Source organism: Anolis carolinensis, chromosome 1 (assembly GCF_035594765.1).
Source record: "Anolis carolinensis isolate JA03-04 chromosome 1, rAnoCar3.1.pri, whole genome shotgun sequence".
NCBI lineage: Eukaryota > Metazoa > Chordata > Lepidosauria > Squamata > Dactyloidae > Anolis > Anolis carolinensis.
The window spans coordinates 303,260,963-303,282,415 of record NC_085841.1 but is presented as its reverse complement, the minus strand read 5'-3'; the positions used below and the strand labels follow the sequence as shown (position 1 = coordinate 303,282,415).

General features: G+C 42.3%; 1 protein-coding gene across 3 annotated transcripts in view; it reads left to right on the top strand.

Annotated features, from left to right (window-relative positions):
- Window positions 1-21,453, top strand: part of lrp4 (LDL receptor related protein 4) — a 142,460-nt gene that overhangs the window by 106,621 nt on the left and 14,386 nt on the right. For all 3 annotated transcript variants that reach the window (XM_003214616.4, XM_008104902.3, XM_062963990.1), the window contains exons 19-32: window positions 6,963-7,068; window positions 7,705-7,906; window positions 9,091-9,280; window positions 9,683-9,814; window positions 11,245-11,385; window positions 12,228-12,314; window positions 12,575-12,746; window positions 12,864-13,026; window positions 13,444-13,669; window positions 14,679-14,982; window positions 15,135-15,353; window positions 15,878-16,012; window positions 16,177-16,285; window positions 16,626-16,770. In XM_003214616.4, coding sequence (XP_003214664.1) covers window positions 6,963-7,068; window positions 7,705-7,906; window positions 9,091-9,280; window positions 9,683-9,814; window positions 11,245-11,385; window positions 12,228-12,314; window positions 12,575-12,746; window positions 12,864-13,026; window positions 13,444-13,669; window positions 14,679-14,982; window positions 15,135-15,353; window positions 15,878-16,012; window positions 16,177-16,285; window positions 16,626-16,770 — 2,331 coding nt within the window. The remainder of the gene's footprint in view (window positions 1-6,962; window positions 7,069-7,704; window positions 7,907-9,090; window positions 9,281-9,682; window positions 9,815-11,244; window positions 11,386-12,227; window positions 12,315-12,574; window positions 12,747-12,863; window positions 13,027-13,443; window positions 13,670-14,678; window positions 14,983-15,134; window positions 15,354-15,877; window positions 16,013-16,176; window positions 16,286-16,625; window positions 16,771-21,453) is intronic.

Genomic DNA, 21,453 nt, shown 5'->3' with positions numbered 1-21,453 from the left:
CTCTTCCTACTCTATGATTCTATGATATTATTTCATCTAACTTATGCACACCTGACACAATGATTTGCCAGCAATTTGAAATTGGAAGCCTTTGTTTTATAATTTGAGAAAATAGCCCTTTTTTTTGCAATATTCTCTAACAACTGCACTGTCAGGACCCAGGCTGCAAAGGCACCAATAACCAAACACAGAGGCCAGAATCTATCTAATATCTTTATTGAAGGAATATATAAAGTTAATAAAAGCAAGTATATGAAATAGTCCAAAAGCAGACCTTTCAGGAAAGGTCTAAATTAGTCCAAAAAAGCAATGTCCAATATGAAATATTAAGGTTCAAAGTTGTAATCCAATAACCGAAACACTCACTTTGCCAGGCAAAGTGAGGGGAGATGACAAGGTCCTTTAGTCCATAAACTTGAGCAAGGCTAGGAAATAACTTGATACTTGAAACAAGGCTTAAAACGTGGAACAAGGTAACAAGGAACAAGAACAAGGTCCGTGGAAAAACTTGGTAAAATCCGTGATACAAGGCAATGTTTAGTCCTGGGAAACAAGCAAGGTCCGTAGGTAAACAAAGGCAGAAACAGGAGCGAAGGCTGGAAAGCAGGGCAAGGCTTGAGCAGGAGCGAGGCTTGAAACGAAGCGCGCTGTCCAGACACAACTCGCTCCGGAGGTTGACGAATTGACTCCGCGAAGTTACTTCGCGGGTAAATCACCTATATAGAGTCTAACTTTCCCGCCGAAGCAGTTCTCTGGGAACCAGAAACGAAAGCTAATCTTTGAGACCAGATGTTTGACTCCTTAAGGATTCTCACGAAAAAACAGACTTAATTGGCTGAATTCTTGGCTGCTATCCTCGCACTCCTGCGCGAAGCAGCTTCCAAACCTCTCTGTTGTTTACAAAACTCATGGCGGGAGAACACAGGGGAAGTGGGCTCCGGATTTGTTTGACATACTTCTGGGTCACAACTCTCTTGCAGGTGCAAGGTTCCCAGATCTGCCTGGGAAAGATCTGGCTGGGAAGATTCCAGTTCAGACTGGGAAGGTAAAAAACCCAAGTTTTCTTCATCATCAGGCATTACAGTGTCATAAGCAGGACTACAAGGCCCATGAGTCATCACACTATCCCCCTCCTCAGGGCCCCTCCCAAACTGGGACTCTCTCCCCGAAGCGCGAGGCCGCGGTTTGGTGGGATAGGTCTGATGAAAGCGACGGGTTAGATCAGGAGCGTGAACTGTGGAGGCGTCTTCCCAAGAGCGCTCCTCAGGGCCAAAACCCACCCAGTCAATGAGATATTGCAGGCGGCGGCGGTGAAAGCGAGAATCTAAAATGTCCTCAACCTCGAACTCCTCCTCCCCATTCATCAAAACAGGAGGGGGAGCCGGTTGGTCTGTATCAGGACGCACACCATCCGCCGGAAGGAGCAGGGAACGGTGAAACACTGGGTGGATGCGCATTGAACGCGGAAGTTGGAGTTTGAAAGTCACGGGGTTTAATTGCGCCACCACTGGATAAGGGCCAATGAAACGGGCATCTAACTTCCGGCAAGGGCGGTGGGAGGGCAGAAAGCGAGTGGACAGGAAAACCCGATCTCCTACCTTGATTTCGGGGCCCGGCTGGCGATGTTTGTCAGCGTGGCGTTTATAGTCCTCCTTGGCTTGGTCCAGTTGCTGGAGCAAAAGTTGTTGTACCGCTGTGAGTTCCTGCAGCCAATCCTCTGCTGCGGGAACTTCTGAAGTTTCAATGACAGGGGGAAAGAAACGTGGGTGGAAGCCGTAGTTTGCAAAGAACGGCGTTTCTTTTGTAGAAGCTTGAACTCCATTGTTATAAGCAAACTCTGACAGTGGTAACAGAGAAGCCCAATTGTCCTGTTGGTAGTTTACATAACAGCGAAGATACTGCTCCAAGGTGGCATTGGTGCGCTCCGTTTGCCCATCTGTTTGAGGATGATGAGCTGAAGATAAGCGAGAGTCTATGCCCAATAGTTTTTGTAGTGCCTTCCAAAAACGAGAGGTGAATTGAGATCCACGGTCTGAGACTAAACTCTTGGGCAATCCATGTAGTCTGAAAACATGTTGAAGGAATAGATCTGCAGTCTCTTTGGCCGTGGGGAGACCTTCACAGGGTATGAAATGGGCTAACTTGGTGAAAAGGTCCACCACCACTAGGATCGTGGTGAATCCACAGGAAGGTGGTAGGTCAGTGATGAAATCCGCAGAAATTATTTCCCATGGGCGAGATGGGGTAGGAAGGGGATGTAGAAGCCCTGAGGGTTTCTCCCTTCTTATCTTGGAGCGCTGGCATACTGGGCAGGTGTTGACATATTTTTCCACATCTTTGCGGATCTTGGGCCACCAAAAATCCCTTAGGATCAGATGCATGGTTTTAAATAGTCCGAAATGCCCTGCTGGTTTGCAGTCATGACACAGACGAAGCGCTTTTTCCCTGCCCGGTCCGGGTGGGATATAAACATGGTTTCTATAGCAAAGCAGTCCATCTTTAAGCGAAAAGGGAAAATGCAGACCTTGACGAAGTTGGTCCTGCGCCCAGGCATCTGCTTGCTGACTAGCCCTGATTTCTTGAGCACAGATGGGTCCTGGAGTAGAGGAAGTTGAACCAATGGGAGTGGATTTGGTGTTCCCCACTGTGAGCGTGGCAAAGTTCTCGGGTTGTAGTAGTTGGGATTCAAAGGTCTCCTTGCGTCCTGCAGCGTATTCCGGTTTACGTGACAGGGCGTCTGCTTGCTTGGTTTGGGCTGGGGTCACATAATGGATCTGGAAGTTGAAACGTTCAAAGAATAAAGCCCAACGTTGCTGCCTCTGATTTAGTTTGCGGGCAGTTCTTAGATGTTCTAGATTTCGATGATCAGTGTGGACTTCAATGGGAAATTTGGCCCCTTCTAGCCAATGTCTCCAAGTTTCAAAGGCTGCCTTTATGGCCAGTAGTTCCTTTTCCCAAATGGTGTAATTTCTCTCTGGTGTGGTTAGTTGACGGGAGTAAAAGGCACAGGGATGAAGGTGGTCTCCCACCGGTTGTAAGAGTACAGCCCCAATTGCCACATCCGAGGCGTCCGCTTGCACAACAAAAGGGGTTCCAGGATCTGGGTGCTGTAGAATTGGCTGGGACGTGAATAATTTCTTTAGTTGCTGGAACCCTTTCTCTGCTTGATCAGTCCAGCGGAAGGGCTGTTTTCCACGGATGCAGCTAGTGATTGGGTCAGACCAGCGGGCAAAATCTGGAATGAACTTGCGGTAATAGTTCGCGAACCCCAAGAAACGCTGCACCTCTTTCTTGTTAGTTGGCGCCCGCCATTCCAATACTGCTGAAACCTTGGCTGGATCCATGGAGAGCCCTAGAGGCGAGATACGGTAACCAAGGAAATCTACCTCTTGTAGATCGAAAGCGCATTTTTCCAACTTGGCATAAAGTCCATGATCTCGCAAACGTTGTAACACCATTTTGACGTGGTTCTCATGTTCTGATTGTGATCTAGAAAACACCAAAAAATCGTCCAGGTAGATTATCAAGAACCGATCTAGATAGTCCTGAAAAATATCATTGACAAAATGCTGGAACGTTGCGGGGGCTCCGCATAATCCATAATTCATAACTCGGGACTCGAATAATCCGAATTTAGTCTGAAAGGCAGTCTTCCACTCGTCCCCTTCTCTGATGCGAACTAGATTATAAGCCCCTCGAAGATCCAGCTTGGTGTAGACCTTGGCTCCTCGAAGTCGGTCCAGTAGATCCGAGATTAAGGGCAGGGGATAACTGTTCCGCTTGGTGATATTGTTCAATGCTCTGTAGTCCACCACCAAGCGTAATTCCCCTGACTTCTTCTTCACAAACATCACTGGGGAGGCGGCTGGGGATTGAGAGGGTCTGATGAATCCCTTGCGAAGGTTTGTCTCTATGAATTCCCTGAGAGCTTCTTGCTCCGGTTCAGTCAGGGAGTATAGGTGCCCTCGCGGGATCGGGGCCCCCTCCACCAAGTCAATGGCACAGTCATAAGGTCTATGTGGGGGTAATTTCTCGGCTTCTTTTTCATTGAATACATCCCAATACTCGGAGTACTTCTTGGGCAGGGTGATGATGGGCTCGGTCTCTGTGGCATGGCAGACCTTGGCTACGAGGCAATGGTTTTGGCAGTACTTTGAAGCAAACTGTAGTTCTCTGTTGGACCAGGAGATGCTTGGGTCGTGGAGAGTCAGCCACGGGATTCCCAAAATCACAGGGAAATGGGGAACCTCGGTAACAAAGAAAGAAATCTCTTCCATATGTTCCCTTATCCACATCCTGGTGGGTTCTGACCACTGGCTTACGGGCCCCGTCTTGAGGGGGCGGCCGTCTATGGCTTGCACCACACGGGCATTCTTGAAGTCATGATATTGTAATCCCAGAGAGTCGGCATACTCTCTGTCAATGAAGTTGTTGGTGGCTCCGGAGTCTATCATGGCGTGGATCATGACGGGTCCCCTTTTTGCTGACCATAAGGTGACCACTAGAAGGAACAGGACCCCGGTTGGCGGCTCTTGAATGGGTTTTCTGACCGGGTTGGCGAGCCTCTCTACGCCCGGTCGTTGGCTTCCCCCGCCGGCTGTGTGCCAGCCGCCTCAGACGCCTTCGTCTCCGTGGAGGACGCCGCCGCAAGACGGGCGGCGGGCTTCCCTTTGGCTGGACACTCTCTGGCGAAGTGGCCCCCATTTCCGCAATACCAGCAGAGATTTAAGCGTTGGCGACGGGCCTTCTCGGCGGCATCTAACCTGGGTCGCACGTTGCCCAACTGCATCGGCACCTCCTCGCTCCCTCTGGGGTATGGGGTTGGTGGTGGGGGTCTCCACACTGGACGCGGCTGGACGCTGGCGGGAGCGGGGGGTTTTGCCCCAGCTCTACCGCTCTGACCACGTACCCATTGTTTCCTGTTGGCAATCAAGACTTCAGCCCGTAAACATTGGTCAATGAGTGCTTCGAGGGACTGGGGAGGGTCCACCTTGGAGATTTCTTCCAGCATTTCAATGTTGAGACCCTCCCGAAATTGTCCCCTGAGGGCTACATCGTTCCAGCCGGTGCTGTGGGCCAGCACTCGGAACTCAGCTATGTACTGAGACATGGGTCTGTCTCCTTGAAAGAGGCGCCGGAGTTTATGGCCGGCTGCCTCCAAATTGTCCTCGATTCCCCAGGTCTCCTTAAGGTGATCCAAGAAGCGTTGCGCTGTTCTTAGGTGGGAAGAGGCTTGATCGAATAGGGCCGTCGCCCAGCTGGCCGCTGGTCCGTCTAGAAGGCTGTAAACCCACGCCACCTTGATGTCTTCTTGGGGAAACTCGGCGGCACGGGCCTCTAGGTAAGCCTGGCACTGGCGGCGGAAAACTTGGACCTTGGAAGCTTCTCCAGAAAACTTAGTTGGCAACGCCATGGCCGGGAGGCGGACTCCGCGCTCCCTCAATCCTTTTATTTCTCCATCCTGCGCGTTGAGTCTGTCACGGATGCGATCCACTTCATCTTTGCTGATGGTGTAGCTGAGCGGCTGCCCAGCCGGCGCGGCTCCGGTCGACATTCTGGCCTTGGTTAATTGGTGCTTATGGGCGGCGGAGTCAAACTGTCAGGACCCAGGCTGCAAAGGCACCAATAACCAAACACAGAGGCCAGAATCTATCTAATATCTTTATTGAAGGAATATATAAAGTTAATAAAAGCAAGTATATGAAATAGTCCAAAAGCAGACCTTTCAGGAAAGGTCTAAATTAGTCCAAAAAAGCGATGTCCAATATGAAATATTAAGGTTCAAAGTTGTAATCCAATAACCGAAACACTCACTTTGCCAGGCAAAGTGAGGGGAGATGACAAGGTCCTTTAGTCCATAAACTTGAGCAAGGCTAGGAAATAACTTGATACTTGAAACAAGGCTTAAAACGTGGAACAAGGTAACAAGGAACAAGAACAAGGTCCGTGGAAAAACTTGGTAAAATCCGTGATACAAGGCAATGTTTAGTCCTGGGAAACAAGCAAGGTCCGTAGGTAAACAAAGGCAGAAACAGGAGCGAAGGCTGGAAAGCAGGGCAAGGCTTGAGCAGGAGCGAGGCTTGAAACGAAGCGCGCTGTCCAGACACAACTCGCTCCGGAGGTTGACGAATTGACTCCGCGAAGTTACTTCGCGGGTAAATCACCTATATAGAGTCTAACTTTCCCGCCGAAGCAGTTCTCTGGGAACCAGAAACGAAAGCTAATCTTTGAGACCAGATGTTTGACTCCTTAAGGATTCTCACGAAAAAACAGACTTAATTGGCTGAATTCTTGGCTGCTATCCTCGCACTCCTGCGCGAAGCAGCTTCCAAACCTCTCTGTTGTTTACAAAACTCATGGCGGGAGAACACAGGGGAAGTGGGCTCCGGATTTGTTTGACATACTTCTGGGTCACAACTCTCTTGCAGGTGCAAGGTTCCCAGATCTGCCTGGGAAAGATCTGGCTGGGAAGATTCCAGTTCAGACTGGGAAGGTAAAAAACCCAAGTTTTCTTCATCATCAGGCATTACAGTGTCATAAGCAGGACTACAAGGCCCATGAGTCATCACATGCACAAATGACTTGTGTTACATTTTAAACAAGAAAATCTTCCATTATCTGTGAATGTATAAACAATATACTAAATAAATAAATACACTTGTCTCTGGTTTCATTGATGTTGGTATTGCTTTTAGGTAAAGATGCTTTAAAATACTGATCAAGACTTTGTAGAGGCGTGGAATTGGGATCTTTACTAAAAAAAAAATCAGGTCTGCTGAACTACTCAGCTTATCCATAGTTCCTGTTAATTTTTCTCTTCTGGTATAAAATTGGAAAGAAAATTACACTTCTGTATGATGGACATTGATCTTCTTGAAGACATAACAAAGCTGTCTTGCTGAAGCTAAACATGTTAAGGAAACTTTTTGACTTTTCTATTCCTCCTCCTCTAATCTATGCAGGAACTGACCGGATAGAAGTGTCCAATACAGATGGGACGATGCGTACTGTGCTAATATGGGAGAATCTAGATAGACCCAGAGATATCGTGGTAGATCCTGTTGGAGGGTGAGAATTACTTTTGTTGGTGCTTTTATCTTTCATGCCAATGTCTAACCTTGGAAAGACTCCACTGTGGTTTCTAAAGGGGAAAGCTTGTCTTATATTTATAGGAAAGAGGAGATCCCGTGAAGTAAGACCAATGATTATGGAATCACATGCCAACATTTTAATTATTCTGGGCAGATTCCAATCTGAAGCATCAAATTGGAAAGTTGAAAGTGCATTGCAGTTTGCTTATGTAACCTGTTGACCAAATAAATAAATACAGTAGAGTCTTACTTATCCAAGCCTCGCTTATCCAAGTTTCTGGATTATCCAAGCCATTTTTGTAGTCAATGTTTTCAATATATCGTGATGTTTTGGTGCTAAATTTGTAAATACAGTAATTACAACATTACTGCATATTGAAATGCTTTTTCTGTCAAATTTGTTGTATAAAATGATGTTTTGGTGCTTAATTTGTAAAATCATAACCTAATTTGAGGTTTGATAGACTTTTCCTTAATCCCTCCTTATTATCCAAGATATTCGCTTATCCAAGCTTCTGCCGGCCCATTTAGCTTGGATAAGTGAGACTCTACTGTAGATGCAGAGATTAATAAGGAACAGCAATCATACACTATTTTCTGGGATTGTGTGCAGGTTCATGTACTGGACTGACTGGGGGGCAAACCCAAAGATTGAATGTGCAGGCATGGATGCCTCTGGCCGCTTGGTGATCATCTCATCTAACCTGACTTGGCCCAATGGACTGGCCATTGATTATGAATCTCAGCGATTGTACTGGGCAGATGCTGGTATGAAGACAATTGAATATGCTGGCCTAGATGGCAGTGATAGGAGGGTAAGAAAGTAAATTGAAGTTAAGGGTTCCTTGAATGAATTTTAAGCAGGAGATTCTATCTGTCTGTCTGTCTGTCTGTCTGTATGTATGTATGTATGTATGTCTATCTAATATTCTGCCTTTTTCCCAGTGTTAAACCCAAGAAAACTTATATGTTTGAAGAAAATAGATCTCAAACAATGTAAAGTACTAAAAGTAAAACAAAACAAACCACAATCAAATTGAAAACCTAACTTAAACTATTTAAAAGACATTAAAAACTTGATACTGAAGTACAGTGGAACTCCTGTATTTGTGTGGAATTGGTTTCAGCACTGATCACAATACTAAAAATACAGATGCTCAAGTCCCGTATATAAGAGGATTTCATATAACTGAGCTGAGCCTAGTACATGCATGTCCCAAAGGCAACTGCCATGGTGTAAAAAGAGAGCAGAAAGCAGGAGGGAATTCCATTGTCTGGGAGCAACTACTAAGAAAGCCCTGTCCTGCTCCTCAACAAATGTGTCTGTAACAATATGAGATCCAATTTTATATTATTTTCTCCTCACTTGATCAAACTTGAATTTGCTAAAGGAAGCCTCCCCCACTCTCCCGTCTTTCAAATAGTTTCCTTCACATGGTTCATTAAGTACAATAGTGGCTCTTGGATTTCTGTCTTCTAACTGAGCATCTATTAATATGGTTGAGGTAGGATCCAAGCATCCCCAGGAAGATGTGATCCTTCTGACTTTTCAATTCTCTTGTTATCACTTCCCTCCTTATATATTTGCTCCTCTTTTGAAGTCAAACAGGACTATGTTGAAGACTCCTGGTTGTTTCCCATATAGATTTAAATTTAAATTTTTGTCATTATTTCTATTCAATGTATTAATCCATGGCAACACATATTAGGCCTTGGGCATTTACAAGGTAAATGGTATTTCCGGGAGCATGATTCTGCTTCAGAATAAGTGTACACCTTATATTAAAGGAAACAGCATTCATTTTCCCAATCTGCCACAGCACATGTGGACTGCTGAATGTAGAATTCACATTGACCAACTTGCTTTACACACTGAATAGTTATTTTGGGCATTACTCCCAGGCCACTTCTGTGCTGTTCTTTTTTTTAATCCTGTGTTTTATGGTAGTTGGACATAACTCTCATAATGCTTTGTGGATTTTCCTTTTGGATCTGACAGGTTTTGATTGGAAGCAATTTGCCCCACCCATTTGGCCTTACTCTTTATGGAAGTCGAATCTTCTGGACTGATTGGCAGGCAAAGAGCATCCAGAGTGCTGACAAAAGGACTGGGGAGGATCGTGAAACTTTACAGGACAACTTGGAGAACCTTATGGACATCCATGTCTTTCATCGACATAGGCCTCCAGGTACGAAGGATTACCAGGTCAAGAGAGGAGACATGAATTCCTTTGCTTTTGGAAAGATACAGTTGGCCACTTTGGTGACCTTCTGAGTTTTTGACTATAGCTTCCATAATTTCTGACTAATGGACATGCTTGTAGGGTCTATGGGAGTTGAAGCCTAAAATATTTGTAGGGCACAGGCCCTATGAACTTTGTTGGCTAGCCAGGTTTCTTCCTTGTGTTGTACTCATCAACCAAACTAAAGTCTAAAATTTAAGTGTAAGCGAATGTTGCTATTATCTTAGAAAATATTCTTTATCATGTTTAATGTTCATGTACCAATCTATAAAATGTTCAAGAATGCGGTTTCTGATATCTTCCTTGTGATGAATTTGTTTTGCTATTCTCTCTTTCTTTCTGTTTCAGTACACACACTGTGCAGTGTTAACAATGGTGGATGCAGTCACCTTTGCCTCCTCGCCCCTCTTCCTAAAGGCCACACCTGTACCTGTCCTACTGGCATCAACCTGCAACCAGACGGAAAAACCTGTTTGCCAGGTAAGTGATGGCCTCATTTGGCTTGGCTTTTTGGTCTTCCTCAGATAGGTTTAGAAATACAAGGTCTTGTGAGTTTTATTTTCAAAATTACAGGCACAAGGCATGGAGCAAGTCTTTTTTTTTTTTTTTTTTTTAGTAATCTATGTGAACTCACTCTCAGTTTCAAATAGATCTTTGTGTGTTATAACTATCTAAGCTTAGTTGTGGCATCAACAATTATAGAATTAAACCTCTAAATAAAAAACTGGGTGATTTATAATTAACAGGGTAACTGTAGGAGGCTCAAAATATAAGAACTCTTGGAAATACAAATTCATTGATGACAATAAAATTTCCACACATGCTATCATTGCATATGTGCATATCGTTCAGCATAGTTCTGCCTGAATATTTAGAATGTATAATAAGAAAAGAATGGTAGAATAAAATGAAGGATATGCCTAGCCAAACTATGGAAATCTCAAGAAGTTCCCTCTATTGAAATTTGGATATTAAGAATCCTAGATATTAGAAATATGGACTCATTGACACAAATGTTGGCACAGAATAGTCCAAACGGACAGTCGACAGATTGGAACAAATTAAGACTTTATTTGAAGAACGAAAAAATAGAACTTTACTAAAGAGGAACATAAAACAACCTCGGATAGATAGATCACATAGTCTAATGTTGACACAGGAAAAAGACCAAGAAAATACGATCTGCAACTCAGGAAATCTGGAAGTATGACCAAATTTTTTATTTTTTCTTGTTCCTTTTTTTTCCAATACCATCCCCCGCCCCCACCCCCCAGCTTTCTTCCCTTATCTTCTCTCTCCCCTTCCCCCCAAGGACATTTTCTCATCTATCCATATTCCAACTTTCTCTTTCTATAAATTGTTCTACCACTTTCATTGTAACTTCAAAACCAAAATAAAAATATTTTTTTAAAAAGGAAGGGGGAAGAGTTTTAAGGTAGTCAGTAGGAGAGCAAGCAGTAATAAACATAGACCTAAGTAAGGCAGCAAGAATTTAGTCCACATTTTAAAAAGTTATTTCTTTGATAGCCTGAGAAGTAGAAAAGATGTGATTTTCTGGATGGCTAATCATGTTCAAATAGCAGGCTCTGACCTACTGCCACAAGGAGCATGAAAGAAGCACAGTCTGGATATCAGAGCCTTAAAGCTGTAACTCTTGCTTGTGTTCTTTCATCTCATATCTCCTGTGGGCATATGTTTATGTTATATAAAAAAAACCACTTAGTGCAACATCTTTAACTAAAACATCTCTCTTAAACTTTTTTGTAATATTTCTAAAGGTTATCATTGTGTCTCTATGGTTATTGTTGTTGCCTAGATAACTGGAAATGGGTATTTATGAAATTATGTTTATGAAGCTGCTGTTTGAATTGTGTTGCCGGTTCATACCATTGTTGTCTTTAATTCTGCAGGAATGACTAGCTTCCTGATATTTGCCAGAAGGGCAGACATCCGGCTGGTTTCACTTGACATTCCATATTTTGCCGATGTTGTTATCTCTGTCAATATGACTATGAAAAACACCATTGCCATTGGAGTGGATCCTCAGGAAGGTCTGAAATTTTATGTAATTTCACCATATTTAAAGAATGGTTGGTTTAGTGCTAGCACTGACTTGTTGGTCAAGAAACTGATCAATCATTCCCTCCACCTATATTTTCCTTTTCTCCTATTGGACAGTAAATTTTCCCCAAGGTGTTTTCCTTTTGACATTTAAAAATGCTTTAAGACTTTTTTAAAGTTTGTATGGGAACTCTTTGTAGCAAAATGTCAGCATTATCCCCAGACAAGATGTCCCTTGTGGTCTTACTCATACATTTGTCACAGAATGCCACGGCTCATATAAAGCTTCTGTCCTAATGAAAAATAACACATTGTTCTTAACATGTTATTGACTACATTTATTCTTTTGTGGATGATGAATATTTCATATTCACTAATGGAAGTGCTCTATGATTTTTCAGCAAATCCCATGTGCTGGAACGGATGGTAGCACTTTAAAGAAAAACAGCTGACTTTAATAAGAGGATTTCAGCCAGAAATAAAGCTTTTTTTCTTGCAGAAAAAAGTTTGTTTTGCTAATGGTAGTCCGTTTTTGGAGTAACCCTCCATTCAATCCACACTTCAACAGACACTGAAGTAATAGTTCAAACACTTTGTGTGCTGCAGGGCTATTCCAATAGGTGATGGGGGAATTTCCTCTTTAGATGACAGAATTTAGTATCCATCTTATTGGATAAGTGTCTTTATTAGCTCTCTTGATTTTAGAAATTTGGGGGAATACAGAAACTGAATGAATTAATAAATGTGATTCTACTACATACTGTAAAGTAGATCTTAAATGTTTATTATCTACCATCATAATTCTTGAATGTTTTTTATATTCACTCATCAGGAAAGGTTTATTGGTCTGATAGCACACTAAGGAAGATTAGCAGGGCTGCCCTGGATGGATCCCAGTATGAAGATATTATTACTACAGGTAATTGATGCTGTGCCGGAATAACCCAGTCCCCCTTCAGATTTTCAGAGGTAGACTATTTTGAACAGTTACAGTATAATTAGCATGGCTTACTGTGAATGTACCAATAGAGTTCCTGGGACCATAATCAAAATGCCTGGAATATACTCTAGATACTTTGACTGATATTTTTGAAGAAAAAACTGCTAAACCTGTAAGTGGGCCACAGAAACATTAAAACTGTTATAACTGTTTTAATATAAACTGCTTTTTCCAACTAGGGTTGCAAACCACAGACGGATTAGCAGTGGATGCTATTGGTCGCAAAGTATATTGGACTGACACAGGAATCAATAGGATTGAAGTTGGTAACCTAGATGGGTCGATGAGAAAAGTTTTGATATGGGAAAACCTGGACAGCCCAAGAGCAATTGCACTTTACCATGAAATGGGGTGAGTGCTGGTAATAAATGTCTTCTTGATCAAGGGAAAACCAGAAGTTGAGAAGACTCGGAAATGATGTGTCAGCTTTTTCTATTAACTGCCTATTGACTTCACCTTTTCCTTCAGGTTTATGTATTGGACAGACTGGGGTGAGAATGCCAAGTTGGAACGAGCAGGAATGGATGGCTCCAATCGAATGGTCCTTATCAATAACAACCTTGGATGGCCCAATGGATTAGCCGTGGATAAGGCTGGATCACAGCTCCTCTGGGCTGATGCACATACTGAGGTGAGAATTGGCATTAAAAATGCCTAGTCCCTAGTGTGCAATTTAGAACATTATGTCTGAGGGAAGCGATGGGTGAAAGTGCTTAAAGAGTCTTTGGGGAATGAGGATAAATTTACGCTTGCATATACAATATATTACTCAGTGACTACAACATCTCTTGATGACATGTATGTCTGAAAACACCCACCATGAATCACCAAAGCTTCCAAGTTGCCTTCAGTGGAGACTGCTTAGTTGTTATTGCTTGATGAATCATAGCTAAAATCATCAGGTATCAAGGGATGTGTACTTCATTGTGAGTCAAAACTTGACATTTTAGATATGGTACCTTGGAGCTAAAGGTCTTTTGAGACTTTTAAAATATTTTCTTTTTCTCTAACAAAGGATATAGAAGTTAATTGCATTTCTTCCTTTCAGCGTATAGAGGCTGCAGACCTGAATGGTGCAAATCGCCGCACCCTCCTCTCACCAGTGCAGCACCCGTATGGCCTCACTCTACTGGATTCCTACATTTACTGGACTGATTGGCAAACACGTAGCATTCACAGAGCTGACAAGAATACTGGTGAAAATGTCATTCTGGTCAGAGCAAACCTGCCTGGTCTAATGGACATCCAGGCTGTTGACAGGGAGCGCCCTCTTGGTAGGCTTCATGCTTTTTCTTCAAAGTATAAAAAAAAATTGGTTGAAATTCCTCTTAGAAGATGACAGTAGTGGAACTTTTTAAAGATAAGAGGAAGGTGTAGGGAATGAATGCATGTAGCTCTTTTCTGATTTCAAACTCCACCACCTGCTATTGCTGGGAAGCAATATAATAATAATAGTAATAATAATAACAACAACAACTTTATTTATATCCTGCCACCATCTCCCAAAAGAAACTAAGGGCGGCTTACAGAGCAGCACATAATGATGCCACACAAAACACATACAATACACCAGCACTTAGAAATATCAATAACAACACCAATTAACATAAACAACACTTACAGAAATTAACAAAAAAAACCAACTCAATTTAAAAATAGTCAATATAATATTATTAGTATAATTCATATTAAAATAGTTATTTAATTTTCACCTAATGACTTCTGATTTTCAAGTCAAGATGTTCACCTAGTTTCAGTGGTTTTTCTTCAGGATTTACTCCATTGTTCAATCATTGCTTTCCAGAGTTTTAAAGACCACCACTGCAAAGAAGCACAGGCTATATTTTAAGCCTTCAATATAATTTGAACCAACATCCTTCCAACTTTCCTCATACTTTCAACTTTATTGTTCTTGCTCTGCACCTTGATTTAGTTTCCAGAAGCTTGATGTTGTTTTGTCTGTGATTTTCTTTCAGTTTGTCAATGCATTTTTGTGGTTGTTAAAATAGTAAACGAAAATACAACACTGTGCCTCACTGCAAATTACCCTGTTAAATATCTTTTTATGAGGCCATATATTCCAAAGATGTTCCGTTTTAACATCCTTCCCTTTGCCAAAGTCTAGTCCTTCACTAGTCTGTTTAGCTTTTCCAGAAGTAGTTGAGGCACACTGAGCAGGTAGTCTGATAAAGACCTACAGACTTCTAAGTTAATTGTTTGAAAAATATGTTTGCATGAAAATGTAGAAAAATAATGATTTAATGCTCTTACATTTTTTCTAAGGTGCTAACAAATGTGGCATGAGGAATGGAGGTTGCTCTCATCTCTGCCTTCCAAACCCTGAAGGCTTTTCCTGTGCTTGCCCCACTGGTATCAAGTTAAAGACAGATGAGAGGACCTGTGATCCCTCTCCAGAAACCTACTTGCTCTTTTCTAGTCGTGGTTCCATTCGGCGGATCTCACTGGATACTAGTGATCATACTGATGTTCATGTCCCCGTTCCAGAATTGAACAATGTTATCTCTCTGGACTATGATAGTGTAGATGGCAAGATTTATTACACGGATGTCTTCTTAGATGTTATTAGGTAAGTATCCTTGAGCCTATTTTTGTGTTAATGAATTACATAAAACCTAGTTTCTTTTGTTTAGTACTCTTTATTTCATGATACCTACCCTTTTAATACAACTTTTCAGTAGACGGGATATTTTGCTCATTCTTTGTGATTCCTTCTTACAGGCGAGCAGACCTGAATGGCAGTAATATGGAAACAGTTATTGGCCAAGGTCTGAAGACAACAGATGGTCTGGCTGTTGACTGGGTGGCTAGGAATCTGTACTGGACAGACACAGGCCGTAACACTATCGAAGTTGCAAGACTAGATGGCAGCTGCCGAAAAGTGCTAATCAATAACAGCCTCGATGAACCCCGAGCAATTGCTGTCTTTCCCAGAAAGGGGTAAGCCTACGATTTCCTAAAATCAAGAGCTTATGAAATAAACTGATAAGGTATAAGCGACAGGATGAAGTGGAGAAAGGAGAGAAGAGTGTTGCTTCAAGATGAATGCCTGCCTTGAGACTGTAGGAATATGTGATCTGGATAGCTGGATAGCTCCTTTGCCAGAACAGAAGATATTTTATTGAGCAAAGATCCAAACTAGCAAGTCAGCTGTCTGAAAGTTTTCTTGCCTTGGCACTGTTAGATTAAGGGCAGATAAGACTACAGTCTGGCTCTTGGAACATAGCTCTCCCAAGTCAGGCTAATTATCCTGATGAAAAACTGCAGAAACGGATTCTGCAAAGGCAAACCAGACTTCTGTAGCTCGTAGATCTATTAAGTAGCAAGGAGTGTAGCCTTCAGCAGTTACATTACCTATTCCATAAGAAAGAACAGAGGAAAAGTTTCAGACATGCCAGCTTCTCCTTCTGTCTCCAAAAATTATTAGCCGAGATAGAACTTCAATTTAGTTTCTTTTACTCCAGGTATCTCTTCTGGACAGACTGGGGACATGTTGCTAAAATTGAACGTGCAAACCTAGATGGTTCTGAACGCAAGATTCTGATCAATAGTGACTTAGGCTGGCCCAATGGGCTAACCCTGGATTATGACACCAGAAGGTCAGTATCACATGGTGTTTCACATGGTGTTTCACAGCCTTTTCTCTGTTTCTAAAACAAGCTAGATCTGCTGCACTAGACCAGTAGACTATTATTGAGAAGCAGGAAAGTATGTTTCTGTAACTTGGGAGGCTACAGTGCTTTCATTCTTTTTGTTCTTGTAGGATTTACTGGGTAGATGCTCACTTAGATCGCATAGAGAGTGCTGATCTCAATGGGAAACTACGTCAGGTGCTGGTCAGTCAAGTATCACACCCCTTCGCCTTGACACAGGTAAAGAGAAAGTTATTGGTGCTGTGTCACTTGTGTCTCCTGAAGGAAATAATATCATTATCATCTATATCACTCCTGTTTCCTAAGACTCAAGCCAGTGTAAAAAAATTTGAAACAAATACAGTCAAAAGCACTTTAAAAACATAAGTAAAACATACAGAATGCTATTACAAAAATTTAATTACAACAGTTAATGTTTTAATTTGTGATTTATCAGGAAGTTCTCATTTTTATTTGTGTTATGTTATGGAAAATAGAAGATGTTTTGCTTGGACTTCTTGAAAGGTTGTATCATATTTTTTCCAGATTTTCATTTGACTTTTTTTTTCTTTCTGAGTAGCAGGACAGGTGGCTGTATTGGACAGATTGGAAGACTAAGTCTATCCAGCGCGTGGACAAATATTCTGGCCGGAATAAAGAGACTGTTTTGGCCAATGTTGAAGGGCTTATGGATATCATTGTGGTCTCTCCTCAAAGACAGACAGGTAAAGGCTATATTTTCAGTTGCAGCATTGTATACTCTAAATTTGAAAAGGCACAGTAGTAAAACATACTCTGAATCAAACCTACACAACCTGTGAACCTCCACCACTTTTAGCCTCCAACTCCCAGAAGCCCTAGCCAGCTTGTCCAATAGCCAGGAATGCTGGGAGTTGGAGGCCAAAACAGCTGGAAGCCTGTAGTTTGTGCAGGCCTCCACTGAACCCAAACTTTGTGCCCTCTTTAGAGCAGGAGTTGGGAAGGGTTGTTTAGTGTGTGTTATTCATGCAAGATGGGGAATTGTGGACGATTTAGTGTCCAAAATACTTTCTGTTCCTTCTGTTTATCTTTCAAAATGATGACCAGAAGGATGTTACATTTGAAGGGCAGGGCGGGGCGGGGGGGGGGGGGGGGGAGTTTGAAGTGTTGGGAGTTAGGGAGAATTTTTGGTATTGCCACACACTTTTGAAAGGTTTTAAAAATATAGTGGCTCAGGGTATTTGTGAAATTGCTGGGAGGCTGCAGGCTATGCTTTCCTGACCCCTGCTGTAGGGGCTGTGCGCCAGTGGCGTGAAGAACCAGAAGCAAAAGTGGGCAAATCTAATATTCCCTTGTTCCCTCTCATGCTTTCTCTCTATCACCAACTTTTCTCTTTGGCTCTGGTTTCTTCATTTTGTCCTCCCTCTACAGCAAGCTTTTGGGGGAAGGACAGCTATATCTTGCCAGAAGTCTAAACCAACGCTTTTAAAATTAGTTGAAACTGAAATTAGAATAACATAATATTGAATCAAAGGCCACAAGCTGCCCACCCCATGGTAACAGCTGTCACTGGTGAACATTGGTTATTATGATATCATGGTTAGAGGACTAGTTAGAGAAGAAGTATCAGCCCCCTTCAGACTTCTCAGATGTTGTGGTAGCTGCTTGTCAAATAGGGAACAGAAATATGAGAAAGAGTTTAAATTGTTATTTAATCCTGGGATTTCAGCTATCATTGTTTAATAAGAATCATGCTGGAATGCAAAACTTGAGGTATAATAAAGGTATTCAATGTCTGGTGAAGTTTTAAACAGTAACTCATTGAATCTTCCAACCAGCACAGAAGTTCTACTTCTGGTCTTTAAAAAATCACTCTTTTTAAGCATGTACCCTAAGGGTGTCTACCTTTTCTTAGAATACACCCCTGTTTTATCCAACACCTAGCTTGGGGACCTGGCGATGCCCGGGTCATTTGAGAATGGTATTATTTGTCTTTTAATGTTATGTATTCTGTTTGGAGAGGGTGAACTACAATTCCCAGAATCGTGTGGTGCATTACTCTGTGGATGGGGGTGAACTGCTGCAATTTCCAGATTCCTGGGGTAATTGTCCCAAAATATCTATCAGTATTCATAGCAGGCAATATTTAGTCTGTGTTCCAAGTTCAGTCTGTGTGCCAAGTCTAGATTTGTCATTGGCTGGGTTCAGTGGTCTTTGGATGGAGGTGAACTACAACTCCCAAAATCAAGGCCCCTTCCCACAAATACCTGCAGTATGTTCAGTAGGTCATGAGGCTTCTCTGTGTGAAGTGTGGTCCTAGTGCATTGTCGGTGGGGGTCAGTGTTTGGGTTAACTCCCTTTTCCTGAAACTTGTCCAATATGTTGCATTGGTTATGGGGGCTCTGTGTGCCAAGTGTGATGCTCATTCATTGCAGGTGAACTATAAATCCTAGTACCTACTACTCCTGAACTTCCAGTCCGGTTCCCCTCCAAACCCACCAGTAGTCAAATCTGGGCATATCGGGTCTGCATGGCAAGTTTGGCTGAGAGTCATCATTATTTGGGTTCATAGCGTTCTGGGTGTAGGTGAACTACACCTCTTGTATATTCCCCAGTAGGAGTGACAGTGCTCTGACTTGATGCAGGGCGAACTACAACTTCCACCATGTGGAGTCAATCCCTAAACTCCTCCACTAAGTTTAGTTGCAGCTCAGTTCTGCTCTGTTTGTTATGCAGAGAGATTGGAAAGGAAAGGGCAGTGGGCGGGGCCATGCAAATTCCACAGCAATGGAGAACCCTGGGATGCCTGCCTGTGTTGGAAGAAAAAGGCAAAATCTAGGAGGAAATTGTCCCCAAACGAAAGCATTCCTTGGGTGGTGGGCCGTAGTGTTTGGGAGGACATTGGCAGGGTTTGGGCTGCATTTTCATGGCGCTTGCTGTAACCGCAATGTCAGTGGAAAAGAGTGCCTTGCTAGATTTTTAACCCTGGGAAGTATAGCCTGTTTGTGGAGGCCGGAGTCTGTCTGTGTGAGCAGACATCCATGCCACATACACACATACAGGTTTTTGCTTTTATTATGGATTTAGATTTAGATTTAGGAAATGGTACATAAAGGTTTAGACCAGGCAAGATCTGAATCTTAGAACCCACCTGTGGAAACATCAAATGCTTAAATGGCTATGTTATGTGTTTATAAAAAGGCAGTTTCTAGATTCTATCTCACGTAACATCAAGCCACAGATTGGAAAAATACAGATTTTTTAAAAGCCTTGCCAACATGGTTCTTAGATGATCTCTTTCAACTGTAAGAGAAATGGTAATTAGGGAATGGAATAGCCACAGGTTGCATTTTTCCTCCAATAACATTTTTGTGCCTCCCCAAAAATTCCCACCCTATTGCTAAATTTAGTTGAAGCCATTTTTTTTTTTGCTGCCAAACAGCAAATAACTCATCCAAGGGCATTGTTGGCTATTACTCCATGTCTTCAATATATTTTGACCTGTGACATTTTTTTGTCCCTTAAAGGTTTTTGGACATCTCATTTCAAACTAGGATGGTCCTGGCTATGGCTAGCCTTCCTGGAACTTCCTTGCTAGTGATTTCTAGGTGTCTATGGTAAAGGGATTATCTGCTCACCAGGTACTAACAACCAGAGAGTTCTATTTCAGAATCTAGCTGTTGATTGGGCTGGCAAATTTATAAGAGATTAGAAAGCAGTCCCAGTCATGCTTCAGTTGATTACCTCTGTGATAAATTATTTGTAGTCTAGGCCTAGGATATAACTGAGAAGGGAGGAAGAGATGACAGAACCTACCCACTACAACTCACATTCAGACACCCTGGCCTTTTGTAGTAAGAACTGCACAGGAAGATCAACAGGCATTCAAAAATATATGATAGGGTTTCCTTTGTGCCGTCGCGCCTGGGGCTATAACTCTTAGAGAAAGAGGCATGGACGTGACATCTTTCCCCAGGGGGATTGCTTCTTGCCCTCCTTTAGGGAAACTGGAACTCCCAAGGAACAAAACACTGTAGATAACTCAAAAACTGGTTTTATTGTTCACAAAAACTGGAGGTTTCAAAGGGTTAAAGGAAAATATACATTACTGTCTTTGGTTGTTTTAAGTCCAAGGAGCTTTGTAGCTGGGAAGCTTTTCCAGATCCCTCTTTCTCTGGCTGTGAATGCCAGAGCAAACTCAGCCTCGGTCCAAATGGCCTATGTTTGAAGATAGTCTTCCTCTGTTGCCAAAGGACTGATTTGAAGGCGCTTGAGACTCCTCAACGTCGTTCAGGTTGGCCCTGAACATGAAGCGTAAGTCTCAAGGGTAAGAACCTCAGAATTGGTGCTGAGAGGTAACTTAATCAAGGGCTTTTAGAGCCAAGTCTCTCTCTCACGTCCATCTGGTAGAGAGCTTGCAGGTGGAATGAATGAGGAAACACTGTCCTACTCCAGGAAGAGGTGGAGCCAAACAATTGAGCTGAGGGAGCAAATAACTGGTGCAAACAACATTGATTGACAGCTATAAATAACCAATCCAACTACATTTACAGGGTAAAGGCAAAATCAGGCATGATATAACAATTCAAATCTTGCAACTTACAGGTCCACATATAGATGGCGCCAGTCGCGCCCTCACAGGCATTCAAAAATATATGATAGGGTTTCCTTTGCCTGTTTTAATATAAACAGGCAAACTTAACATTTTTAAAGGAACATTATGAGTCATCCCTCCTTTGGCTATAAGTGGTTTGGCTTTGAAGGAAAAGGCATAAGTATAATAGAGTTGGTGATTAAAAATCAACATCCAGCAGATTTTCTAAGAAGGAATTTCATATTTTAAACAAAGCGGACACCTGTAACATGGCCTTGTGCTTTTCCCTCCTGTCCAGTGGTGCAAAAATGGAAGCCCTGTCTTCTTAGAGTGAGATTCTTTTCAGAAGAAAGGCCAGGATCTTGTCAGTCTAGAAATGGTCTAACAAACATTTCCAGCGCTTAGAAGTGTGTGTGCCTTCTTGTGTGTGTCTCAGGTCAGATTTGTGTAATATAGTTAGATATCAGAATCGTGCATACTCGCAACTGAATAATAGGCATTTGAACTGCCAGTAATAGCTAAAGCAAATTACTGAATAATATGAGATGTTATTTTTGCCAGAAGGGGAATGACTAGCAAATCCAGAGATGAAGAAGGAAGAAAGCTAAAAAAAAGAAAGAGCAAATAAAAGCTTTGCTGAAGAATGCTAATTAAAAATTGCTGCCAGTTGGCTTATGGCTATTACTTTTTTATCTGAGTCTGAAAGTATAAATATAGCTATATGTTTGTTCACAGCATACAAGACAATTCATATCCCTATAATTAGATGTAGGTGCAGAATAAATGAAGGTGTGTTTTTCATTGCCATTCACTGTAAAAATTCAAACCAAAGGGC